This window comes from Peromyscus eremicus, chromosome 12, assembly GCF_949786415.1.
Source record: "Peromyscus eremicus chromosome 12, PerEre_H2_v1, whole genome shotgun sequence".
Taxonomy (NCBI): domain Eukaryota; kingdom Metazoa; phylum Chordata; class Mammalia; order Rodentia; family Cricetidae; genus Peromyscus; species Peromyscus eremicus.
Window position 1 is genome coordinate 10,956,553 of NC_081428.1, and position 21,216 is coordinate 10,977,768.

General features: G+C 40.9%; 1 protein-coding gene across 1 annotated transcript in view; it reads right to left on the reverse strand.

Annotated features, from left to right (window-relative positions):
• The window catches only part of Map3k7cl (MAP3K7 C-terminal like), a 39,890-nt gene extending 28,924 nt beyond the window's left edge, over positions 1-10,966 (reverse strand). Inside the window, exons 1-2 of the mRNA XM_059277151.1 lie at positions 10,713-10,966; positions 8,010-8,118 (exon numbers count right to left, since the gene is read on the reverse strand). Coding sequence (XP_059133134.1) covers positions 8,010-8,079 — 70 coding nt within the window. The 5' untranslated portion in view covers positions 8,080-8,118; positions 10,713-10,966. The remainder of the gene's footprint in view (positions 1-8,009; positions 8,119-10,712) is intronic.
• Between the last annotated feature and the right edge of the window lie 10,250 nt (positions 10,967-21,216).

The window sequence follows — 21,216 nt, forward strand, 5'->3', positions numbered from 1 at the left end:
TCACATCTAGGAAATAATCATTAACAAGGATGAGTCCTTGATATAATTGATTTTCTTTTCCATTCCTTCCCATTATAAACCCAACCAATGTGTGGAAATGGGGCAGATGTATGTGTGAAGAGGTGTACATGCACATATGTAGTGTTGGGGACATTCTCATCTAAAACAAAGAGAATGTATGTGGGTCAAGGTCACTGTCTTGGCTTACTTACTTCCCCCGACAGTTGAGGGGACTTCCCAGGTGTAGCCAGCACTTCGGGTCTTATGATTTACTTTCTTCATCTAAACTTGAATTGAAGAAGTATCTCTCCTTCATTTCCCCACCAAAGCAAACATTTCTTTCATGAAATGCTATCTGAAAAACTGAACTCATATAGAAAAGTTCTTTAAGTAGTTTTATTTAAAATGAAGATGGCCCACACATTTCTAATACATCATCACCATCAACAACAACAAAACCTTTTTAAAAAAATAGATACCCCAGATCTTATAAGAGCACCACAGTTTTAAGCTACCTCAAAATACTTTTGAAAATTTTGCTTCCTGATTATTAAGTGTTCTGTGTGAATTCTGTAATGTGTGCTGGATTTTCAGAGTCATGGGACTAAAAGCACCACCAGAGAGATGGATAGGGTGAGAAGAATGACCTGGTAAAGAGAGAAAGCTAGTAGCACATCCAGTCCCTGTTGGTTCTTTATCATTAACAAGCACCCTATCACCTCTGCCACTGCACGTGAATAAACCAATGCTGTTTCTCTGCAGAGAAGGACTTGATGCAGCTTACAGCAAATTTTTTGTTTCTTAGAAGCACTCTTCTATTCCCTGTTACTGTCTCTGACACCTTCCTAATTCTACCATTTTTCCTTTTTCTCTCAGAATGTTCTGATGATGATCAAAACATGATCTTACTCAGATGGTTGGTACTCAGGTATCTAAAGGCGTCAAGCACCAGGTGTTACACACAACTGGCCTGCTATATATATGTAAGTTCCATACCTGTAAGTTCAGCCAGTCACAGACTGAAAATATGGGAGAAAAAGAACTATGGCTGCATTGACAAGTTGCTATTTCCTAAGTAATCAAAGATGGCAGATATTTACACAGCCTCCACACTGTATTCGGTAAAGTTATCCAGAAATGAAATATGGGAAGATGTACATAGGCCATGTAAACACTACACCACTTTCTGTAAAAGGCTTGAGCATCTAAAGAATGTGGTGTTTTCAGGAGTCTGGAATCAAGGACCTCAGAAACTTCTAGAAGAGGACACTTATTACTCAGTACCCCATCAAATACATTTTCACTTCTCTTTTTCCTCCTACCTCCAACAGCATACCAGAAGTAGCCTCCTCCCTTTCTCCCTGTGACTACTGGGGAAGCTATTTGCTGGCAGGAACATTCATGCGTTTAAAAAAGACAGGGTGGTGGCGCACGCCTTTAATCCCAGCACTCGGGAGGCAGAGCCAGGCGGATCTCTGTGAGTTCCAGGCCAGCCTGGGCTACCAAGTGAGTTCCAGGAAAGGTGCAAAGCTACACAGAGAAACCCTGTCTCGAAAAACCAAAAAAAAAAAAAAGACAGGGTCTTTATTATATAACGAGCTTTGCTGGAACTTGTGGAAATCTTCCTGCTTCTGTCTCTTGAGTTCTGTAGGTCTGCACAACCATGCAGCAGTTCATGAGTTCCTCTCATTGTATGGGCCTACTTCTGACTGGGGAGTGATACAAAAACACCCAGGACTTGGCTTTGAAGCACCCCTATTTACTAATTGTTGGTTGGGTTCCTTTAGGCAACATTTGTACAAATGGTTACAAAGTCTCCTGTGGCCTTGTTAATGGTAGGAAACAAGTACAAATTTTACGTACTGTTGCAGAATATTATTTTAAGGTGTGTTACTTTTGTTTATGTTGTATTTGTGTAACTCTGTGAAGCTGTGTGACTGTGCCTGTGTGAAACATCTGATGGTCTAATAAAGAACTGAACGGCCAATAGGTAGACAGGAGAAAGGATAGGCAGGGCTGGCAGGCAGAGAGACTATATAGAAGGGGAAATCTGAGATTAAAATAGGAAAGAGGGCTGGAGAAATGGCTCGGGCATTAAAGGCTAGGCTCATGACCAAAAATATAAGAAGAAAGGAAGTAGCCAGAGAAGGAGGAGGACGCCAGGGGCCAGCCACCCAGCCATACAGCAAGCCATGGAGTAAGAGTCAGTTTTACAGAGTAGGAGAATGGAAAAGCCCGGAGGCAAAGACAGGCAGGTTAAGTTTAAGTTAAGAAAAGCTAGCAAAGGGGTGGTGGTGGTGAATGTTTTAATCCCACACTCAGGGAGTGGAGACAGGCAGATCTCTGTGAGTTCAAGGCCAGCTCTAGTCTACAGAGGTAGCTCCAGGGCTACACAAAGAAAGCCACACCTCAGAAAAAAATCAAAAACAAAACAAAAAAAGAAGAAGAAAGATTTCAGGGCTGGAGAAATGGCTCAGTGGTTAAGAGCACTGGCTGTTCTTCCAGAAGACCTGGGTTCAATTCCCAGCACCCACATAGCAGTTCACAAGTGTCTGTAACTCCAGGTCCACAAAGGAAAAGAAAAACAAAAACAAAAAGAAACGCTTCTAAGAAACAAGCCAAACTAAGGCAGGGCATTTATAAGCAAGAATAAGCCTCGGTGTGTGATTTGGGAACTGGGTGGCAGGCCCTCCAAAAGAGCAAAAAACAAACAATAATGTACTCCATAAACATCCACTTCCTTTACAGCCTTTCTTTGAAAACTTAAGCAACAGATTCTAACCAAAATAAATAAAATCTGATTGCATCTCAAAGAATTTTCATTGATAATAATGAACTCCAAGCGGCTATAGATATTGTATTATTGATTTTATAAATGTGTGGTGAGTCTCTAACGTTAAAAATGGTTGTCATGGTGCCTCTGTCCTTGCTGGGTTTACCAAGCATCCAGAATTCCAGCAGAACTTTCCTTTTGCTCTCTATTAAGTGAATGGGTAAAGCAATTGATGAACAGACTAGTGATTAAAAAATAAGTCTCAATATTCACTGTGGTTAGTCTTCCTGGAGAAAAGGGATTAAGAGCATAGAGAGGAGAAAGTACTAGAAACGTTTGGGTCCTAAGGAGAGAGATTTGGATACATTATCCAAAGTAGGAAAGGTTGGTGGGAGGATAATGGCAGGGACGTCTGAAACAGTCTGTCTGACGGTCACGTGCACCTGACCAGGAGAACCACTGCCCCATGTTGGAGTGCCCACGGCGACGGCTGCTTCAGCTAGTCTGTGGCATTCCCACTGCTGGACGCAACACTGGATTTTTGAGATAAAAACAAATACTTTTTGTGACTCTGATACAGCGGATCCTGGATTTTGTAAACTAAGTCTTGTGTGGTTAATTTGTGCCCTAATGTGAAAATTCTAACAACTCAATCTTTTTAAACAAAATATTAACAGCTCCTAGTCTAGGCTGATGCTAGTATCCTTGGAGAGAGAGAGTGGGATGGAAAGTCTAAATATATGTGGGAGTATGCCACCCTTGTTAACTCAGTTGAAGATAAAGAAAACTCTGTAATTAAAGGAAATCCTAACATCTGTCCAATTCTAAATTCTCCCCCATGAGAAAGGAGCCTGTGGTTCTCACAACAGCTCAAGGGTAAGGTTTCGTATTTCTTTTTGGCACATTTGCTATTGTGAAAACTAATTCAGTGGAGGGCCTCATTTAGGAAGTTAACATTTTGGAATTCCTGGTTTGGATATAATATTGAGCTTATTGAAGGCAGGGATAGCTGCCTCCAGGGCAATTATCTAAGTATCATTTAGTGAAGGGCTCTGACAGTGGCCTGGAAGAGGTGACTGTATCTGTAGGACTCCACAAATTTCTCCCCAAATCCTGCTTCTGTACTCAAGCAATATAGCACTAGCCACTCACTAGATTACTAATCCCCCAAACAACAGCAGGCAGCTACACTGTGACGTACATCTTGGCATCAGGGAGCAATGTGGAACGTCCATGGGGCCCACAATCCCTAGCAGTTTATATTTGTCTTACTATTCCACAACCAGTTACTGTAATGATGGGGACAACTTGAATATTGCATTTGTGTCAAGCACTTTGCTAAAAGCTTTGCCTATAAGGTGGCCTTTCACTCTTACCTTCCTGTGCAACTGAAGGAAAACTGAATTCCGACAAGGCTGAATAGGCAGCCTATCCCAGACCGTGCTAATAATGATGAAGATGAGCCCCAAGTCATCCTTCTCTAACTTCAAAACTAGACTTCTGTGTTAAATGCCTCAGGAATACATGCTGAAAATTCTAAAATTAACCAACTCCTAACTACATTAGTCCCACAAGAAGTGACTTCTTGGGGGCCAGAGGGATGGAGCACTGGCTAGAGCACCTGCTGTGTGGTCACGAGGACCAGAGCTCTCGTCCCAGCAGCCCCGCCACGCTGGGTCCCGAAAATGCCTGTGATTCTGGCCCTAAGAGACCCAGTGCCCACTTCTCGTCTCAGTGCGGCACATACACACACACATAAGTAAAAGAAATGAGTGGATGTGATCAAGATACATTGTATACAAGTATAAAATTGTCAAAGAATAAAGGATCTTCAAAAAGAGAAACAAATATCACTATTCACAAGTGAAGAATGTCTCCCTTTCCCTTTGCCTCTGCATGTTCATCAATAGTAAATCCAACAGTGAGGAATTGCTCCTCAAAAGGCCAGCTTCCTTCCCCCATTTGCTATTAAAGAGTAGGAGATTTCCCTTTGCTTTTTTTTTTCCTTCCTAAACATGTGGTCCACAGAATACACACACTGGAATTCAAAAGGCATGTATAGCTTGCATGATGGCAAATGTTACTGTGTGCCTGTGGGACACTCCACACACTCCTTATTCGAGAATTCAGAGGGAGTGTCCCAAATATCTGCAAAGCATCCTTTGGTGAACTGACAACTTTGTATGCATGGAAAAGTCCCAAGTCCTCGGCCTCTGAGTGACTCTTGAAATGTTGCATATCTGGTGTGTATAAACAGATAAGAGGACTTTCTTCTTCCTTAAAGAGAAGTAGTGAGTCTCTAAGAGCAGCATAATAGGAGTAGTACCTTTATACATGTATTCTTTTTCCTTAATATTTTTATTTATTCTTTCATAATTTCACACATTTATACAATGTATTTTGAGCATACCCATCCAATATTACTTCCCTCCAAGTCCCCCTAGTGCCCCCAACCAATCTTTCTCACAATTTCATGTCTTTCTGTTTTGGTTTTGGTTTTTCTAAACATGTGTTCTTGATGGATGCTCTCAAGTGATGTAATCAGGCAAGGTTGAGAAACACAGAACTACCCTCTGCCTTAGACACTATAGTCAGTCATCCTTCCTAGACAAATTGAAACATATTGGTCATAAGGTTAAAATAATAAATCATGGTAGATTCTTTTCTTATTGTTTTGTTTTGTTTTGTTTTTTGTTTTGTTTTGTTTTTCCAAGACAAGGTTTCTCTTTGTAGCCCTGGCTGTCCTGGAACTCTCTCTTTAGATCAGGCTGGCCTCGAACTTAGAGATCCTCCTGCCTCTGCCTCTGCCTCCATATAAGCCTTCCTAAGCATCTTTTTGTGGAAGTAGAGGGTAAGAATTACTTAAAGTGTAAACTGTTTTTAAAGAGATCTATTAAGAAACATGAATTTCTGGCTGGAGAGATGGCTCAGAGGTTAAGAGCACCGACTGTTCTTCCAGAGGTCCTGAGTTCAATTCCCAGCAACCACATGGTGGCTCACAACCATCTGTAATGAGATCTGGCACCCCTCTTCTGTATACATAATAAATAAATCTTTTTAAAAAAAAAGAAAAAGAAAAGAAAGTGTTTTAAATAAAAAAAGAAACATGAATTTCAAAAATGGACATTTTGAAAACATTTAAAATTAAAAAAGAGACTGAAAATGTAAATTTAAATGTATTGATTAAAAATGTTCAAGAACTCTCAGCTAAGATCAAGAGCATTCAAAGACAATGCCAAACAAATCTCAAGTTACCATTTTGGACTTCAAAGAAGAGTTTATTCACTCAGCCCAAGGATGAGACTCACCTCTCTGTGGCTCATTTCTGGTATGGTACATTTTACTTGGTAAAGCAAGATTTATGGACTGAAAATTTCTTTGTAAACCTGTTTATTAGAATGAGACATATTCTGTGGGACATAAGTAGAAGGGAAATTAGACACTTCCTTTCTTCTTGGATTATAAAATTGCATGTATGTGTCTTGAGGACTACTCACTGTATACAGGCCATTCCTTGAAATTTGGAGCTATGACGAGTGTTAAAAACTGGAAGGAATTTTCTTGTACTTTTTCGAAAAGTAACAAGACGTAATGAAGGGACTTAGACTTGTAAGTATAAGGACTTGTGTTTGGACCATAACTGCATTATTTAACTAACAATGTGGTCTTGAGGCCTCAGAATTCCACCCTGTAGATACAGAATGCTCATGGCTACATTGTATGATTGTTTAAATTAACACAAATAACAAAGATCAGTTAGTTCCTAATGCAAAGAGAATCAGAATGTAGTGTTTATTTCTATGTTGGAGTGGATCTTCCTCGTGGTTTCTCCTGACCAGTGTCTTACCAAATAACCCTTGAGTGGGAGAGACAGTACATGAAAACAGGTCATGGGAGACTGTCAGAAAAACACACAATAAAGAGCCAAGGTTTCATCTCTTCATACTCTAATACATGCCCCATTGGTGACCACAATCTGGGAAAGTTTAGGGTGATGAATGGCTATATAATCACGTAGCATATGGCTGTGTCATGCCAGAATTTCCAGAGCCAAATTTCTTACTTTACATTATTTTGGAATGATTCTGCCCCTTTTCACACATAAATATTGTGTGTGTGTGTGTGTGTGTGTGTGTGTGTGTGTGTGTGTATGTGTGTGTGTGTCGAGGCCAGAGGACAACATTGTTCAAATACCACCCACCTTGTTCTTTTAGCAGGTCTCTTACTATCCTGGAACTCACTAACGAGGCTGGGCCTGCGAGTCCAGGGATGCTTCTGTTTCTACCGCCCAAGTGCTGGATTGACAAGTGTGCACCAAGTATGCACCACCATGCCCAGCCTGCTCACAAGGCTTCTAGGGAAGTGGACTCGGGTCCTCGTGTTTGCATGGGTCCTAAAGTACATGGCAAGCACTTTACTGGCTGAGCTCTCACCCCAGCCCTGAAACGCTAATTTTTAAAACATCACTCCTCTGTGGACATTACAGAGAGAGAAAGAGCATGAAAGAAAGTAAGACGTGGTTCTCAAAAGACCTGAAGTTTAAATGGTAATGTCTGAGCAGGTGATTTTAAACTAGAGCAACACTGATGCTCTAAACCAGACCTTCCTCTCCCAGCCATCGTGACCTCCCACTGCTGGAGCCCCTTGTTCAAGGGTGGCGCAATTCCATATGTGTGTTAAGAGGTCACTGAGGGGAGCCATGATGAAAGGCTCTAAATATGGCAGGCTCACCTCAGACCTTACTATTTAGAGAGGCCCCTCCTCACCTGTCCCATTCATCATTCCTGGTGAAGCCTGTTTATTTAGCCGGAAGTGTGGGAACACCAGTGAGAAGCCGACATCACACACACACACATGTGGCTGGAGTGGGGACAGTGATATTTTTATATTATCTAACCAACTGCCAGCTCTTAATAACCACTTCCTCCTGCCATTTTGACCATGACACCGTTTTCTATCCTTAGAAACGGTTCCCTCTCTATGATTCTTATCCTAAAAGAAAGCTAAAACGGGGGAGGAGGAGAAGTTAAAGCAACCCAACCGAAGCGGTGGGGGGAACTGCCAGAGGCGTTTCTGGAAGCTACAGTCTAACTGTGTGTGGTGGAATAGCCTACGCTTCTCATCATCGGGTCATGCAAACACGCAATTGGAAACACTCTCCACGGGAATCACGAAATCCAGTGAGGATTCTGCAAGTGTGGGAGGCAGCCCTTCTTTCCCCTGAAGCCAAGCATACCTGGGGCATCACTGAGGCTGAACGCGATGCGCACCGGCTTATCTGCAGGCACCCTGGCTGTGCTGATCATGTGGGCACCTGAGGCCCGGCCTTCTCCTGGGTCTTCCAGCTGTAAGGACAAGAGACAGCCATTGTCACTTTACCCAGCATCATACTTCCACTCCCCAGAGACCCTCGGAAATTAGAAGGGAAAGCTAGTAAGCTGCCTTTTCCCATGTTGTAAATACCTAGTCCATTTTTATTTATTTATTTTTCTGACTTCCACAAAAATTACTTTGGTAATAGACATTGAGGATGAATGAAATGTGGTTTTAAAAATCTCTACTTCATATTTTCAATATCCCTTCCTATTGATCAGTTTAATCCTGGCTTTGAGGGTCACCTATATTGCTTTTTTTTTTTTTAAATGGAAACAATATAAAAAAAGCTACAGTGTTGGGGCTAGAAAGATGGCTCAGGGCTTAAAAGCACTGACTGCTCTTCCAGAGGACCCAGGTTCAATTCCCAGCACCCATATGGAGCTCACAACTGTCTGTAATTCCAATGCCAGGGGACCCAACACCCATAGTGCAACATCAATGTGCATAAAATAAATAATTTTTTTTCAAAAGATATAGTTTTAATAGACTTTCAGATAGCTTCAGACTTAGCTACTTTTCCATGCTTAAAAGCTGAGTTAGGGGATGGGGAGATGGATCTGCTGGTGAAGTGCCTGCCATACAAATAGAAGGATCAGATTTCAATCCTCGTGTAAAACAGAGGGGCATGGTGGTACACACTGACGACCTCAGTAACAGAGAGACAGAGACAAGTGGATCTCTGGGGCCCCCAGGGCCACTAGCCTAGCCTCATTGGCAGCAAGCCCCATGTACTAGTGAGAGACCAGATCTCACAGAACAAGGAAGACAGATCCTGAGAAATGACTCCAAAGGTTGATCTGTGACTTCTACATGCATGTGTACACCTGCACACCCATGCAGACACACAACACACATACACACAATGCCTAAATTAAATACAATGCTTTGTTTGGGAAGTAGTAAAGGATCAATATAATGGAATCATTTAAAGTAAGCCCCAAACCATTTTAACTGTCCTACACTTGTAGTATGAACATGACATTCTTAACCATCTAATGACCTAGAAATCTATTAAACATTCATGCCTAAGGTTTCACCTCTTAACAGCAGGCTACAACCAAAACAAAACTTGTCCACGGGGCACACACACCTACAATCACCAACACTTGGGGCATGAGGAGGGAGGATCAGCTGATCCGAGGCAATATTTACTAAAGAGTGAGTTTGAAACCACTTGGGCTACCCTGTCTTTAAAACAAAACAAAAAACCCAAAAACATCCTATGAGTGTTTGGCTCTACCTATTAAATTATTACCTAGTTAGTAAACTTAGAAATAATTAGTGGAAAGCATCATTTGCATAAGATGGAAAAACAAAAACTGTTCTTAAGAGAATTTAACCCAATTATACTTTGAGAAAGATATTTGATAATTTCATGTTCAGTGGGACTAGAAAAACATGTTATAATAAACCCATGATATGGTTATTATTTAAATACATATGTTTAACATTTCTATTTTTGGTCATGCCTCTCCTAAACTCTCTCCTCTCCATCTCACGTTGGCAGAAAAGCAAAAAACCTGCATGATATTTTAAGGAAAATGTCTCCAAAAATGGCAAAACATAAATAATGTCTTTAGCCATCCTTGGCAGGATCCTGGGAACCGCTGTAGCAGAACATTTTCTCATGGTCAGATTTTTTTTCTCTTTCCCATAGCTTTTCTGTGTCTAAAAACAGTCTCCAGAACACTGAGTGTTGTTTTTACAATTACTTATGTGGACAAGTTCAAGGCATACATTTGTACAAGTGTATTTAGATATACAAACATTTTGAGCCATCCCAGGAACCATATGGAAAGAAAATAGGCTTATATTAACCATCCAGTAAAGCTTAAAAACACAATGACCATTTATGAGCCACTTAAAATTCTGTTAAGCCCATGAAGTTAACCCTACAAATAGCTATAAGCACCAGACATTCTACACACCATGGCATGTAATTATAAGTTACAAAAGGATGGTATCCTGAATTTGCCATGACTTAACACAGGACTTCTTGCTTTTACAAAAACAACCCTCCGGCATACTTCTGTGCAGATTCCTCGGCTTAGTATCAAGTATTCTCTTAGCCACCTGTTTCTGAAGAAATAGCACAGATTGTCTCAAACTGAATAAAACCAACCAAAGCCCCCAAAGTTGTAGCTGAAAGGAAAAGTCTTTCTTCTGGGCATCCTACAGTACCCAGTCCACCTGAGCGTGACTTCTAGGGATGGGAAGCTCACTCCTCTTCAGGGACATCCCTTTACACATTCCTGTGTCAAGAAATGAAGCACATGAGGTAGAAATCTACCCCTGGAGTTTACTAAACAGACCTCTGCTCTGCTTTCAAGCTAGAGAAATAAAATCGATGAACACAGCTAAGGACAGCACAACAGAAAATATCTGTCTCCTGCAGAAAGAATGATGTCGAGGTCCTGTAGATACTGCGTCTACCACTTGCCTTTTCATCACACCTCCCCGGGGAAACCGGCTGCTGGTCCCTTCTCCTGGCCACTGTCACAGAGCCTTAGTTAAGTTGCCGGTGCTCCGAGTGGTTAGTTGAGTCTCACACCTGCTGCCTTACCTCACTTAGTTGAGAGTCTGCACTTGTGTAATCCAGGGCCAGCCACTGCCTCGGCCAGTTGTTGCGTGTGTGGAGTCAAGACTCAGCGAGAGACCAGTCTGCACCTGCTGCATAGCAGCCACTGAGACTCTGAGAGGCAGAGACAGCTGTCTACGCTACATACTACTACCTGCTCTGCCCCAGACCCCGGCGTCCCAGCCCACAGGACCTCCCTGCTCTGCTTCCTTGCACAGCCCCTCTCTCCTTTCCTTGCTACTCCAACAGCCAGGATGTTGTCATGTTTCTAGAAAAAGCAAGAGCAAAAGAAAAACCCTCCTCCTCCTGTCAGAAGCATTGATAAACAGCGAGTTGTAGGGAGTCCAAATGTTTTAATTCATTAGTCCTGGCAAACCTAAAATAAACAGACTTGCTTCACAAGACAGGAATGTCTTCGTGGTGACCCAATCCGTGTCTGTGTCTATTCCAGCAAACTGGCAAAGATAGCATGACTCTAGTCAGCAAAAATGTCAGCTCAGCTAGACCCAGCCAATTTGGACAGGCCACTAGCTGACTCTTGGATCATAGTTGTGATGATCCCATTAAGAAGGCGAGGTTTGAGGTTGAGCCGGGCCTGAGCTTGATGACTTGATCCATTCTACAAATGCAGACATTCACAACAGGGGTCAATGGTAAACAGGGAACATGACGATCCTTCAAACTTTTTTTTTTTTACAATTGTAAACTTAGATGTCTTGGGTATTTAAAAATAACTGAACCATGATGTTAAGGTTAGATAGTCAAATATGAATAATATTAACAGAATGCAAGACAAGCCACAAACTGAAAGAAAAAATTTACAAAATGCACATGGGAATTCAAAGTACGCAAGGAAATCTTAAAACTGAACAACAAGAAAACAACCAAGTCCAAAAAGGGGAGACAAGAGTTCTGAACAGACATGTCATCAGCAAAGGTAAACAGATAACAAGTAAACCTATGAAAGATGATCATCTCTTATGTCATTAGGGAGTCGCAGACTGAAACAATGGTGCATCACTGTGCATCTATCCCCATGGTCCACATCCCAAAACAAATGGTAAAGTACTTATGTAGAAGAATGATACTTCTCTTCTAGTGGGAATGCAAAATGGTAAAGGAACTATTGATCGTTTCTTCCTAAACTAAATACATTCTTACCATGTGATCCATCAATCACAGGCTGCTTAATGGTCCAGCATTCCAGGTTCACGTGACATTAGATTGTAATTATCATGATGCACACATTTAGTCTCAAAGGAATAGAAGTTGTCCATCTTTTATGTACTGGGAAGTGAATAGTTGTTGTGTCTTGAATTTTAAATGTCATCCAAAGGTCCATGCATTGAAGGCTTGTTCTGCTACCCACAGCATGACTCGGATAGGTAGTGAAAACTTTCAGGGGTGGGGTCTCACTGAAGACTTTAGGTGACAGAGGTGTGCCCTTAAAGGAGATTATCAGTGTTCCAACCCCTCCTCTTCTCTCTCTTTGCCTCCTATATATATTAATGTGAGAAGTTTTCTGCATCACATGCTTCATGATAAATTGCCTCTCCACAGTCCTGAAGGCAACAGGACCAAGTGAGTATGGGTTACCACCTCTAAAACCATGAGACCAAATTAATCTTTCAGTTTTATAAGCTGACTTTCTTAAGTCCTTTGCCAAAACAATGAAAACTAATGCAATACCATGTCTTTATTGATTCCCACACCAGCCCCCTAGGTCTGCCTCTAGAAAGGCCGCTGGTGACACTGATGTTGCTAATGTTATCAGTAACTGCTAACCTCTGGATTCCAGTGAGGATGACAGTTAGGGATGGGAAAAAACAGACTGAGGTAGCATCTTCCTTAAAGTGACAGTTCACATTAAATACATGGAAATCATCTCCTTCCATGATCATGTAAATAGTACCTGATAGACACGTCATCTCTCTATCCCAGAGTCACAAAAGGAATCCTGGAGGCTTCGGAGAGCATGGGCTGTAATGCTGATGGCTCCATCTTCTAGACGTCAAAGATGACTTCAAGAGAGAGGTGGTGTAACTGAAGTTTTCTCCAGTCCTGCCTGGCCTACGGTCAGGACAAATCTCTCTCACCCGCCAGTCCTGCAGCCACTCAGACCCAACCAAGTAAACACACAGAGACTTATATTGCTTACAAACTGTATGGCCATGGCAGGCTTCTTGCTATCTAGTTCTTCTATCTTAAATTAACCCATTTCTACTAATCTATAAGTTGCCACGTGGCTTGTGGCTTATTAGTATTTTACATGTTGGTACTCATGGCAGCGGCTGGCAGCGTCTCTCTGCCTCAGCCTTCCATTCCCAGAATTCTCTTCTCTGCTTGTCCCGCCTATACTTCCTGCCTGGCTACTGGCCAATCAGCATTTTATTTATACAGAGCGATATCCACAGCAAGGTGGGGCAGATGCTATGGAGGAAAGACTTCAATAAAGAATAATTTGACAATAATGAGCAAGGAATAAATAAGAAAGTGTCTAAATACTCTAAATATGCTCTGCCTGAACCTGATAACATAAGTTGAACCTTTTCCAGCCATAATACCTACTAACTCTTCTGTTGTCTTATGAATGATGGTGCATTTCTGGACTTGTTACTCAAAACACACTCAAGACAACAACAAATAGGAAACACAAGTGAAATCCATTTCCACAACGGAAACCCAAAAGAACCACATGGCACTTTAGGAATGCAAAAAATATAAAAATTCAATCTAGAAAGGATATATGTGTACATGAAAGTATTAACACAATAACAATATGTTTCTGACTGGTACAATTACCCAAAATTTTTGTTTTATTCTTTTCAACAGTAAGTATTTCACTGTTTGTGTTAGTCAGCTTTCCATATCCATGACAAAATATTTGAGATAAATCAAGTTAAAGGAGGAAGGGCTTATTTTGTCTCTTTCAGGGGCTTCCATCCATGGTCACTTGGGCCCATTGATTGGAGCCTGTAGAAGAACAGTTGATCATTGCAGGCATGTTTTGTAGAGATTGTGTTCTCCCTCATGGAAGGAAGCAAAGGAAGAAAATTCAACAGTCTCCTAAGTGCCCCAGCTGAGGATCAAGTCTAGAACATATGGGTCTTTGGAAACATTCTAGGCTTGACCTAGAGCATTGTTATATGGGAAGTTATTTTTAATAAAGATACTTTTGGCTGGCATAGTGTGCATGCCTTTAATTTCAGCACTTAGGAGGCAGAAACAGGAGGATCCCTGTGAGCTCAAGGCTGGTCTGGTCTACAAGGTATGTTCCAGACCAGCCAGAACTATATAGTGAGACTGTGTCAAAGGTAGGGGGTGGGCAGTAATCATAGTAATTTCACATATGAGCTTGCTTCTGAATTATGACTTAGGATATGCTTATGATATAGACTATTATCATAATTTCATGATATAAATCTCTCAGTATAAAACAAGCATTCCTGAACTTGCTTGGTTGCTCAAAAGGCACAGTCAGGATTGGTAAGGTCATCTGCAGACCAGCGTCTCCTCCTGCCCCTCCCCACAGGCAAAGTCCCCAGAGCCTCTTCCTGCTTCTTTCTGGTTTGGCACAGTAACACAGTGAAAATTCAAAACAAAAGCTTTAAGGTTCAAGAGCAAATGCAAGACATTGCCCAGTTAGCTTTGCCTTTATCTTTTTAAATAACATACAAGAATTGCATAGACTCTTTAAATTTTATTTTATGTGTGTGTGTGTGTGTGTGTGTGTGTGTGTGTGTGTGTGTGTGCCTGAGTGTATATATGTGCACCACATGTATGGAGGAGCCCTTGTTTGTCAGAAGAGGTATCGGATCTCCTGGAACTGGAACAACAGGCAGTTGTGAACTGCCATGTAGGTGCTGGGAACCAAACCTGGGTCATCTGTACAAACATGGTCTTAACCACGGAGCACCACCCTCCAGATTGTACAGATTTTTGATGTAAGAATTTCTGATCGTATCATGTCACCATCTTTCACTTTGAGGGAGACTAAGAACTGATTTCACTAATCCAAGTTGACTTGAGGTTTAAGTTAGTAGGATGATCAACTTTAGATGTTTGTTTTCTGGAAGCTCAAGGTTAGAATGAGGGATGAGAACCACTGAACTACCCAGTGGTTTCTCCTTCACGAATCTTACTAGAAAATGATGTTTTTCTATCTACTAAATGTTCTGTCTTGGGGGAATTAAGATGGAAGGTGAAAAGCTGTAGCCTATAAGTCCAATCCAGGCTTCTATCTGTGTAAATAAAGCTTCATTGGAACACAGCCCCAACCACCAACATTCACTCCCTATTTTTCTCACTGAAGACAGAGCCAACACACAATACATAAGAATCTAACATACAATACATAAGAATCTAACACACAATACATAAGAATCTAACATATAATACATAAGAATCTAACACACAATACATAAGAATCTAATATACAATACATAAGAATCTAACACACAATACATAAGAATCTAACATACAATATATAAGAATCTAACATATAATATATAAGAATCTAACAACCTGGCTGTCTAGGTCCTGGTCTGGCTCTTCCCTTAGGGCTTCAGTTAAATCAATCAAATAATCTATGCTTCAGTTTCCCCAGGTACAAAGTGGGGGATAATTTATCATTATTAAGATTAGAGTTAAGCTGGGCAGTGGTGGTGCATGCCTTTGATCCCAGTACTCGGGAGGCAGAGCCAGGCAGATCTATGTGAGTTCGAGGCCAGTCTGGGCTACAATACTACACAGAGAAGCTCTGTCTCGAAAAACAACAAAAAAAACCCAAAAGATTAGAGTTAATATAAATATATACAATAATGCCAGAAATACAATAAAAATTATCCTAATTAGAAATTATTATTTTAAGGAGACAAAAAAAAGTTGGAAAAATTCATAAGAAGGACATTTATACTACCATTTTTATGCTCAGGGAATACTGTAGAAGAGAGGTCAGAAAGACTATAAGAGTAACAGAAACAAATGATACATCTATAACACACACACACACACACACACACACACACACACACACACAAGCTTAGGAACCATCCAGAAAGAAGGGACAGAAAAATTTCAAGAGCAAGAGGTTTGGGATGATGGGAGCAAAACTGTCTTCTGAACATGATGAGACCAGTGCACTCATGAACTCAAAGCATCTGCGATGGCCTGACCAAGGCTTGTAAAGATCAAATCAGCCAACAGTCTAGTGTGGGGCTCCTTATTGAGGAGCTATCGACAACTGATGGCTTCTGGTGGAGGGAGACGTTCTCTTCAAGGGTGCGACCCTTGGCAGGTCAACCACGCTCCAGTAGATGACCCCCAAACCCAGTAACAAATGGACAGCACAAACTGAACTCAATATATTATTTTAAAAGAAAGGAAGAAGCTTCACAAGGTGGTGCATACCTTTAATCTCAGCACTTGGGAGGCAGAGGCAGGCAGAGCTCTGTGAGTTTGAAGCCACCCTGGTCTACATAGTGAGTTTCAGGACAGTGGGCTTCATAGTGAGATGTGTGCTTGTGTGTGTGTGTGTGTGTGTGTGTGTGTGTGTGTGTGTGTGTGAGAGAGAGAGAGAGAGAGAGAGAGAGAGAGAGAGAGAGAGAGAGAGAGAGCATGAGCATGAAGTTGGAAGGGGACATGGGAGGTGTGGCGGATCTGGGAGAAATTAGAGGAAAGAATGGGGAGTAGTATGATCAAAATATATTGATATTGTACGGAATTCTCAAAGAACTAATAAAAGTATTTTTAAGAGAAGAAAAACTAACAATGATAAAAAGGGGGATAGAAGAGGCAAAAGGTTGTTACATACTATGTTCTGGGCATGACATAGCTGATGTAATCATGGTCTCATAGCCACTGAGGTTGCCTTCAATGAGCCTGCATAGAACTAGACCCAACAGTAGTCAGTCATGTATGAAACAGGCAAGGGTTCACTGGGAGCCCGACCTTCCCTGCTGAACTATTGGCTGTGATGGGTTCTGGGGGAGGAGTGGCTATTTTGTCCCCACTGATGAGTCCACTGGGCTCTAAATCCATGGTCACACAGATGGCCCTGATTAAACTTAATAGATCACAAACAAGAAAAGAATACATGAATGTAGGAAAAAGACTTGAAGTGGGGGTAATAACAGGTCGGCAGAGAAGTAGAGGGGAATGGAGAGTAATCAGAATGTACTATATACATGTATGGAATCGTCCAAGAAAAATATACATTAAAGCCACTTTTAAAAAGCAAAGATTAAAGGACATACACTCACTGACTAAGGCTAAACCAAGGAATAGTAGATAAATATTTTACACAGGAGCTATGAATATTTATGATCACTGGAACAAAAAAAACTAATAGTGCACACACACATACTCACTCACACACACACACACACACACACACACACTCACCAATGTGAGTGTAAATCAGACACTTCACAGCTCCATGCCCTAGTCTGCTTGACTAGGCCAACAAATTTGCTATAAAGAGTGAGTGAATGATTACATTGAATGAATAAAAAAAAAAAATGTTCAGCATCCTTAGCCATCAGGGAAATGCAAATCAAAACTACTTTTGATATTCCATCTTACACCTGTCAGAATGGCTAAGATCAATAACACAGGGGACAGTTCATGCTGGCAAGGATGTGGAGCAAGGAGAACACTCCTCTATTACTGGTGGGAGTGAAAACTTGTACAGCCACCATGGTGATCGATATGGCAGTTCTTCAGAAAGTTGGGAATCAATCTACTTCAAGATCCAGCTATACCATGCCATATATACCCAAAGGACATTCTTTCCATCCTACCACAAAGACACTTGCTCAGCTATGTTCACTGAGATGGGGTGGAGGGAGAGAGTGTGGAGAGAAATGGCTGGAATTGGGGGGCATTTAGGAGGTGTGGAAACCTAGTGCAGCAGAAACTTCCTGGGATCTGTAAAGGTGACCTTAATGAGCACTCCTAGTAATAGGGGATACTGAGTGTCAACTGATCATTTTTGTAGCCAGGTGAGGCTTCCAGTGGCTTGACTGAGGTTGCATTTAATTGAATTCTTAGCCAAGGAAATCCCCAAACAACTCAAGCTGTTGCTAAGACAATGAGTTGCTTTCCCCAAACTGACAGTGGGGCCCCACTTCTGAGGACAACATCCACTCACTGAACGTGGAAGAGTTGAGCTGGTGCCTACATGGTAACCTTCACTCTTACCTTCTAGTCTCTTTGGTAAAGGAAGGCACTCTTCAGGCTACTGAAAGAGAAACATGGACACCAACCCAGCCACAAAATCTTTGACCACAATCTGTCCTGCCTGCAAGCTACGTTAGGGCAATAGTGGCCCAGAACTTGTGGGAATAGCCAACCAGTGTCTTATTTGACCTCATGAGATGGAACCCATACCTGACATTGCTTGGGCAACCTAGAACTAGAGATGAGATAGCCCAGAGACCAAGGGTAAAACCAAACACTACTGGTCCAAACAATAACAACAATAAAAAAAAATCAGTAAAGTAATTCCTAATGATGATATTCTGCTATACTCATAGATCAGTGCCTTGTCCAGTCATCAGAGAGGCTTCCTCCAGCAGCAGATGGGAACAAACACAGAGACCCACAGCCAAACATTTTGTAAAGAGAGAGTCTAAATTGGAGGTCTCCATTAAATCCCTCCCCTCAGAGCTCACAGAATCCCACAGAAGAGGAGGCAGAAAGAATGTAAGAACCAGAGGGGATGGAGGACACAGGAGAACAAGGCCCTCTGAATCAACTAAACAAGGTCACATGACCTCAAAGAGACTGAAGCAGGAAGCACAGGGACTTCATGGGTCAACACCAGGTCCTCTGCACATATAGTAAAGCTATTATCTTAGTATTTTTATGGGCCTCTTGACTGTGAGAATAAGTGGGTCTCTTACTCATGTGCATGCTCTTGGAACTCTTTTCCTCCTGTTGGGTTGCGATGTTCAACTTCAATATAATAATTTTTGCTTCGTCTTATTATATTTTATTTTGTTATATTTGGATGTTATCTCTTAGAAGCCTGTTCTTCTCTAATGAGAGACAGAAAGGGAGTAGATCTGGAGAGGAGAGGAGGAGAGAGAGAGGGAACCAGGAGGAGTGGAGGGAGGGAAAACTATAATCAGGATATATTGTATGAGAAAAGAATCTATTTTCAATAAAAGAGGAAAAAAAAGAGTCAGAGAATGACTTTGGGTAACTTTTGCAAGCCACACAACCTTGGCCATAATTTCTCATTCCCATCCTAGACTGAGTAGACACAGACAATAGACAAATTGGAAGGACTCCTATAAAATTTTATTTGGAAAAACAGTAAATAAATTTGTTCAACAGAATGCCAGGAAAACTGCATTTTAGACAATAAAATTAGTATTTCTTACAGTTTTCAAATGTCACAATTTTTATTGTCCCCTTAGACTTTTTTCAGTATTTAAAAGTGAAAAAAAAATTTCTAAGTGCTAGGCCATACCAAAACAGATGGTGGAACAAGATTTCATCTGAGGCACTTGATCTAGGAAGAATTAGCCATTTAGCCTACATTAGCTAAATCAGGGTTTTCCCGACTGGAACAAAATGATATTTTGTCTTTGGTTTTTAAAAAATGATTTATCTAAAAAAATTAAAAGGCTTTATATTCTTCAAATTTTTCATTTGTCATTGATTAAACCTGACATTTGTGTTCCTGTTCTGACAACAGCTTAGACATTGGGCTCTTGGAGAGAAAATGAAATTTCCTCTAATGTTCTTAGCTGATAAGAAAATCATATTTATCTTACATAACCCAATGTCCACATTTCCCAATAATATAACCTAGAAGGAATAGTATAACTAGGTCTTATATTTTATTCTCTTATTACAATATAAATAGATTAACTTTTCTAAATGCTATCCTAAGGATAGTCTAAATTTCTTATCATCTGTAAATATTCCAGTGTATACTCCCAAAAGGCAACAGCACCCTTTTTTTTTTAACATAACCAAAGAGTAATATTGCATCAAGCAACTATGTTGAAAGCAATAATCCCTAGAATCATTAATTTTATGATTAATTTATTATCCAGACACTTCAAACATCTACTTTTCTTACACTTTATTTTCTCAATGCATGTTTAATTTTTAATCTAAAATCCAAATGTAAGGTTGCTATGTTTCTTACATTTTTAAACATCTGCAATTATCCACTGCCTACTTCTTTCTACATTCTTTTATCTGTTAAATTAAAAAAAAACCCTACAATTTGTCACATACAGTCATGTCTTTTAATATGTTTCTTTCTACATCTTCATTATAAACTGACAACTGGACACAGAAAGTTGGACACATTCTCATATGGATGTATGCACTTATTTTATGTGTATGGGTATTTTGTTTGCATGTATATTTGTATATCAAGTATGCCCTGCTATGTGCCTGGTATCTGTGGAGACTAGAAGAGGTTGTCTGATACCCTGACACTGGAGTTACAGATAGTTGTGAGCTGCCATGTGGGTGTTAGGAATCAAGTCCAGGTCCTCCAGTGTTCTTAACCACTGAGTAATCTCTCCAGGCCCCTGAATTTTTTTTTAAACTACTTCACAGGAAGTAAGCACTATTCCTGTCTCCAGTTTTGATCTAGATTCCAATTTTGATGATAACATAAGAGTAAGACTACACTTCACCCACTGCTGGTGGGAATGCAATCTTGTACAGCCACTCTAAATATCAGTATGGTGGTATCTCAGAAAATTGGGAATCAACCTACCTCAAGACCCAGCAATACCATTCTTGGGCATATACCCAAAAGATGCTCAACCACACCACAAGGACATTTGCTCAGCTATGTTCATAGCAGCATTATTCATAATAGCCAGAACCTGGAAATAACCTAGATATCCCTCAACCGAAGAATAGATAAAGAAAATGTGGTACATATACACAATGGAGTATTTTGCAGTGGTAAAAAAAAAAAAAAATGTCACCATGAAATTTGTAGGCAAATTGATAGAACAAGAAAAAATCATCTTGAGTGAGGTAGCCCAGACCCAGAAAGACAAACATGGTATGTACTCACTCATAAGTAGGTATTAGACGCAAAGCAAAGGAGAACCAGGCTACAATCCACAACCCCAGAGAAGCTAGGTAAAGAGGAGGACCCTAAGAGGGGCACACATGGATCGCCCTAGGAAGAGGAAAGGGTTAAGATCTCCTGGGTAAACTGGGAGAGGGGAGTAGAGGGAAAGGGATGGGGTGGGAACATAAGGGTTCGAGATGACCGAGTTGGGGAAGGGATGAAGAGTGAGAGCAATGGGAGAGATACCTTGACAGAGTGAACCATTACGGGGTTAGGGAGAAATCTGGAGCTAGAGAAATCCCCAGGAAATCACAAGGATGTCCCCAGCTAAGACTCAGCAATGGTGGAGAAGTTGCTTGAACTAGCCTTCCCCTGCACTCAGATCAGTGACTACCCTAATTGTCATCATAGAATCTACATCCAGTGACTGAT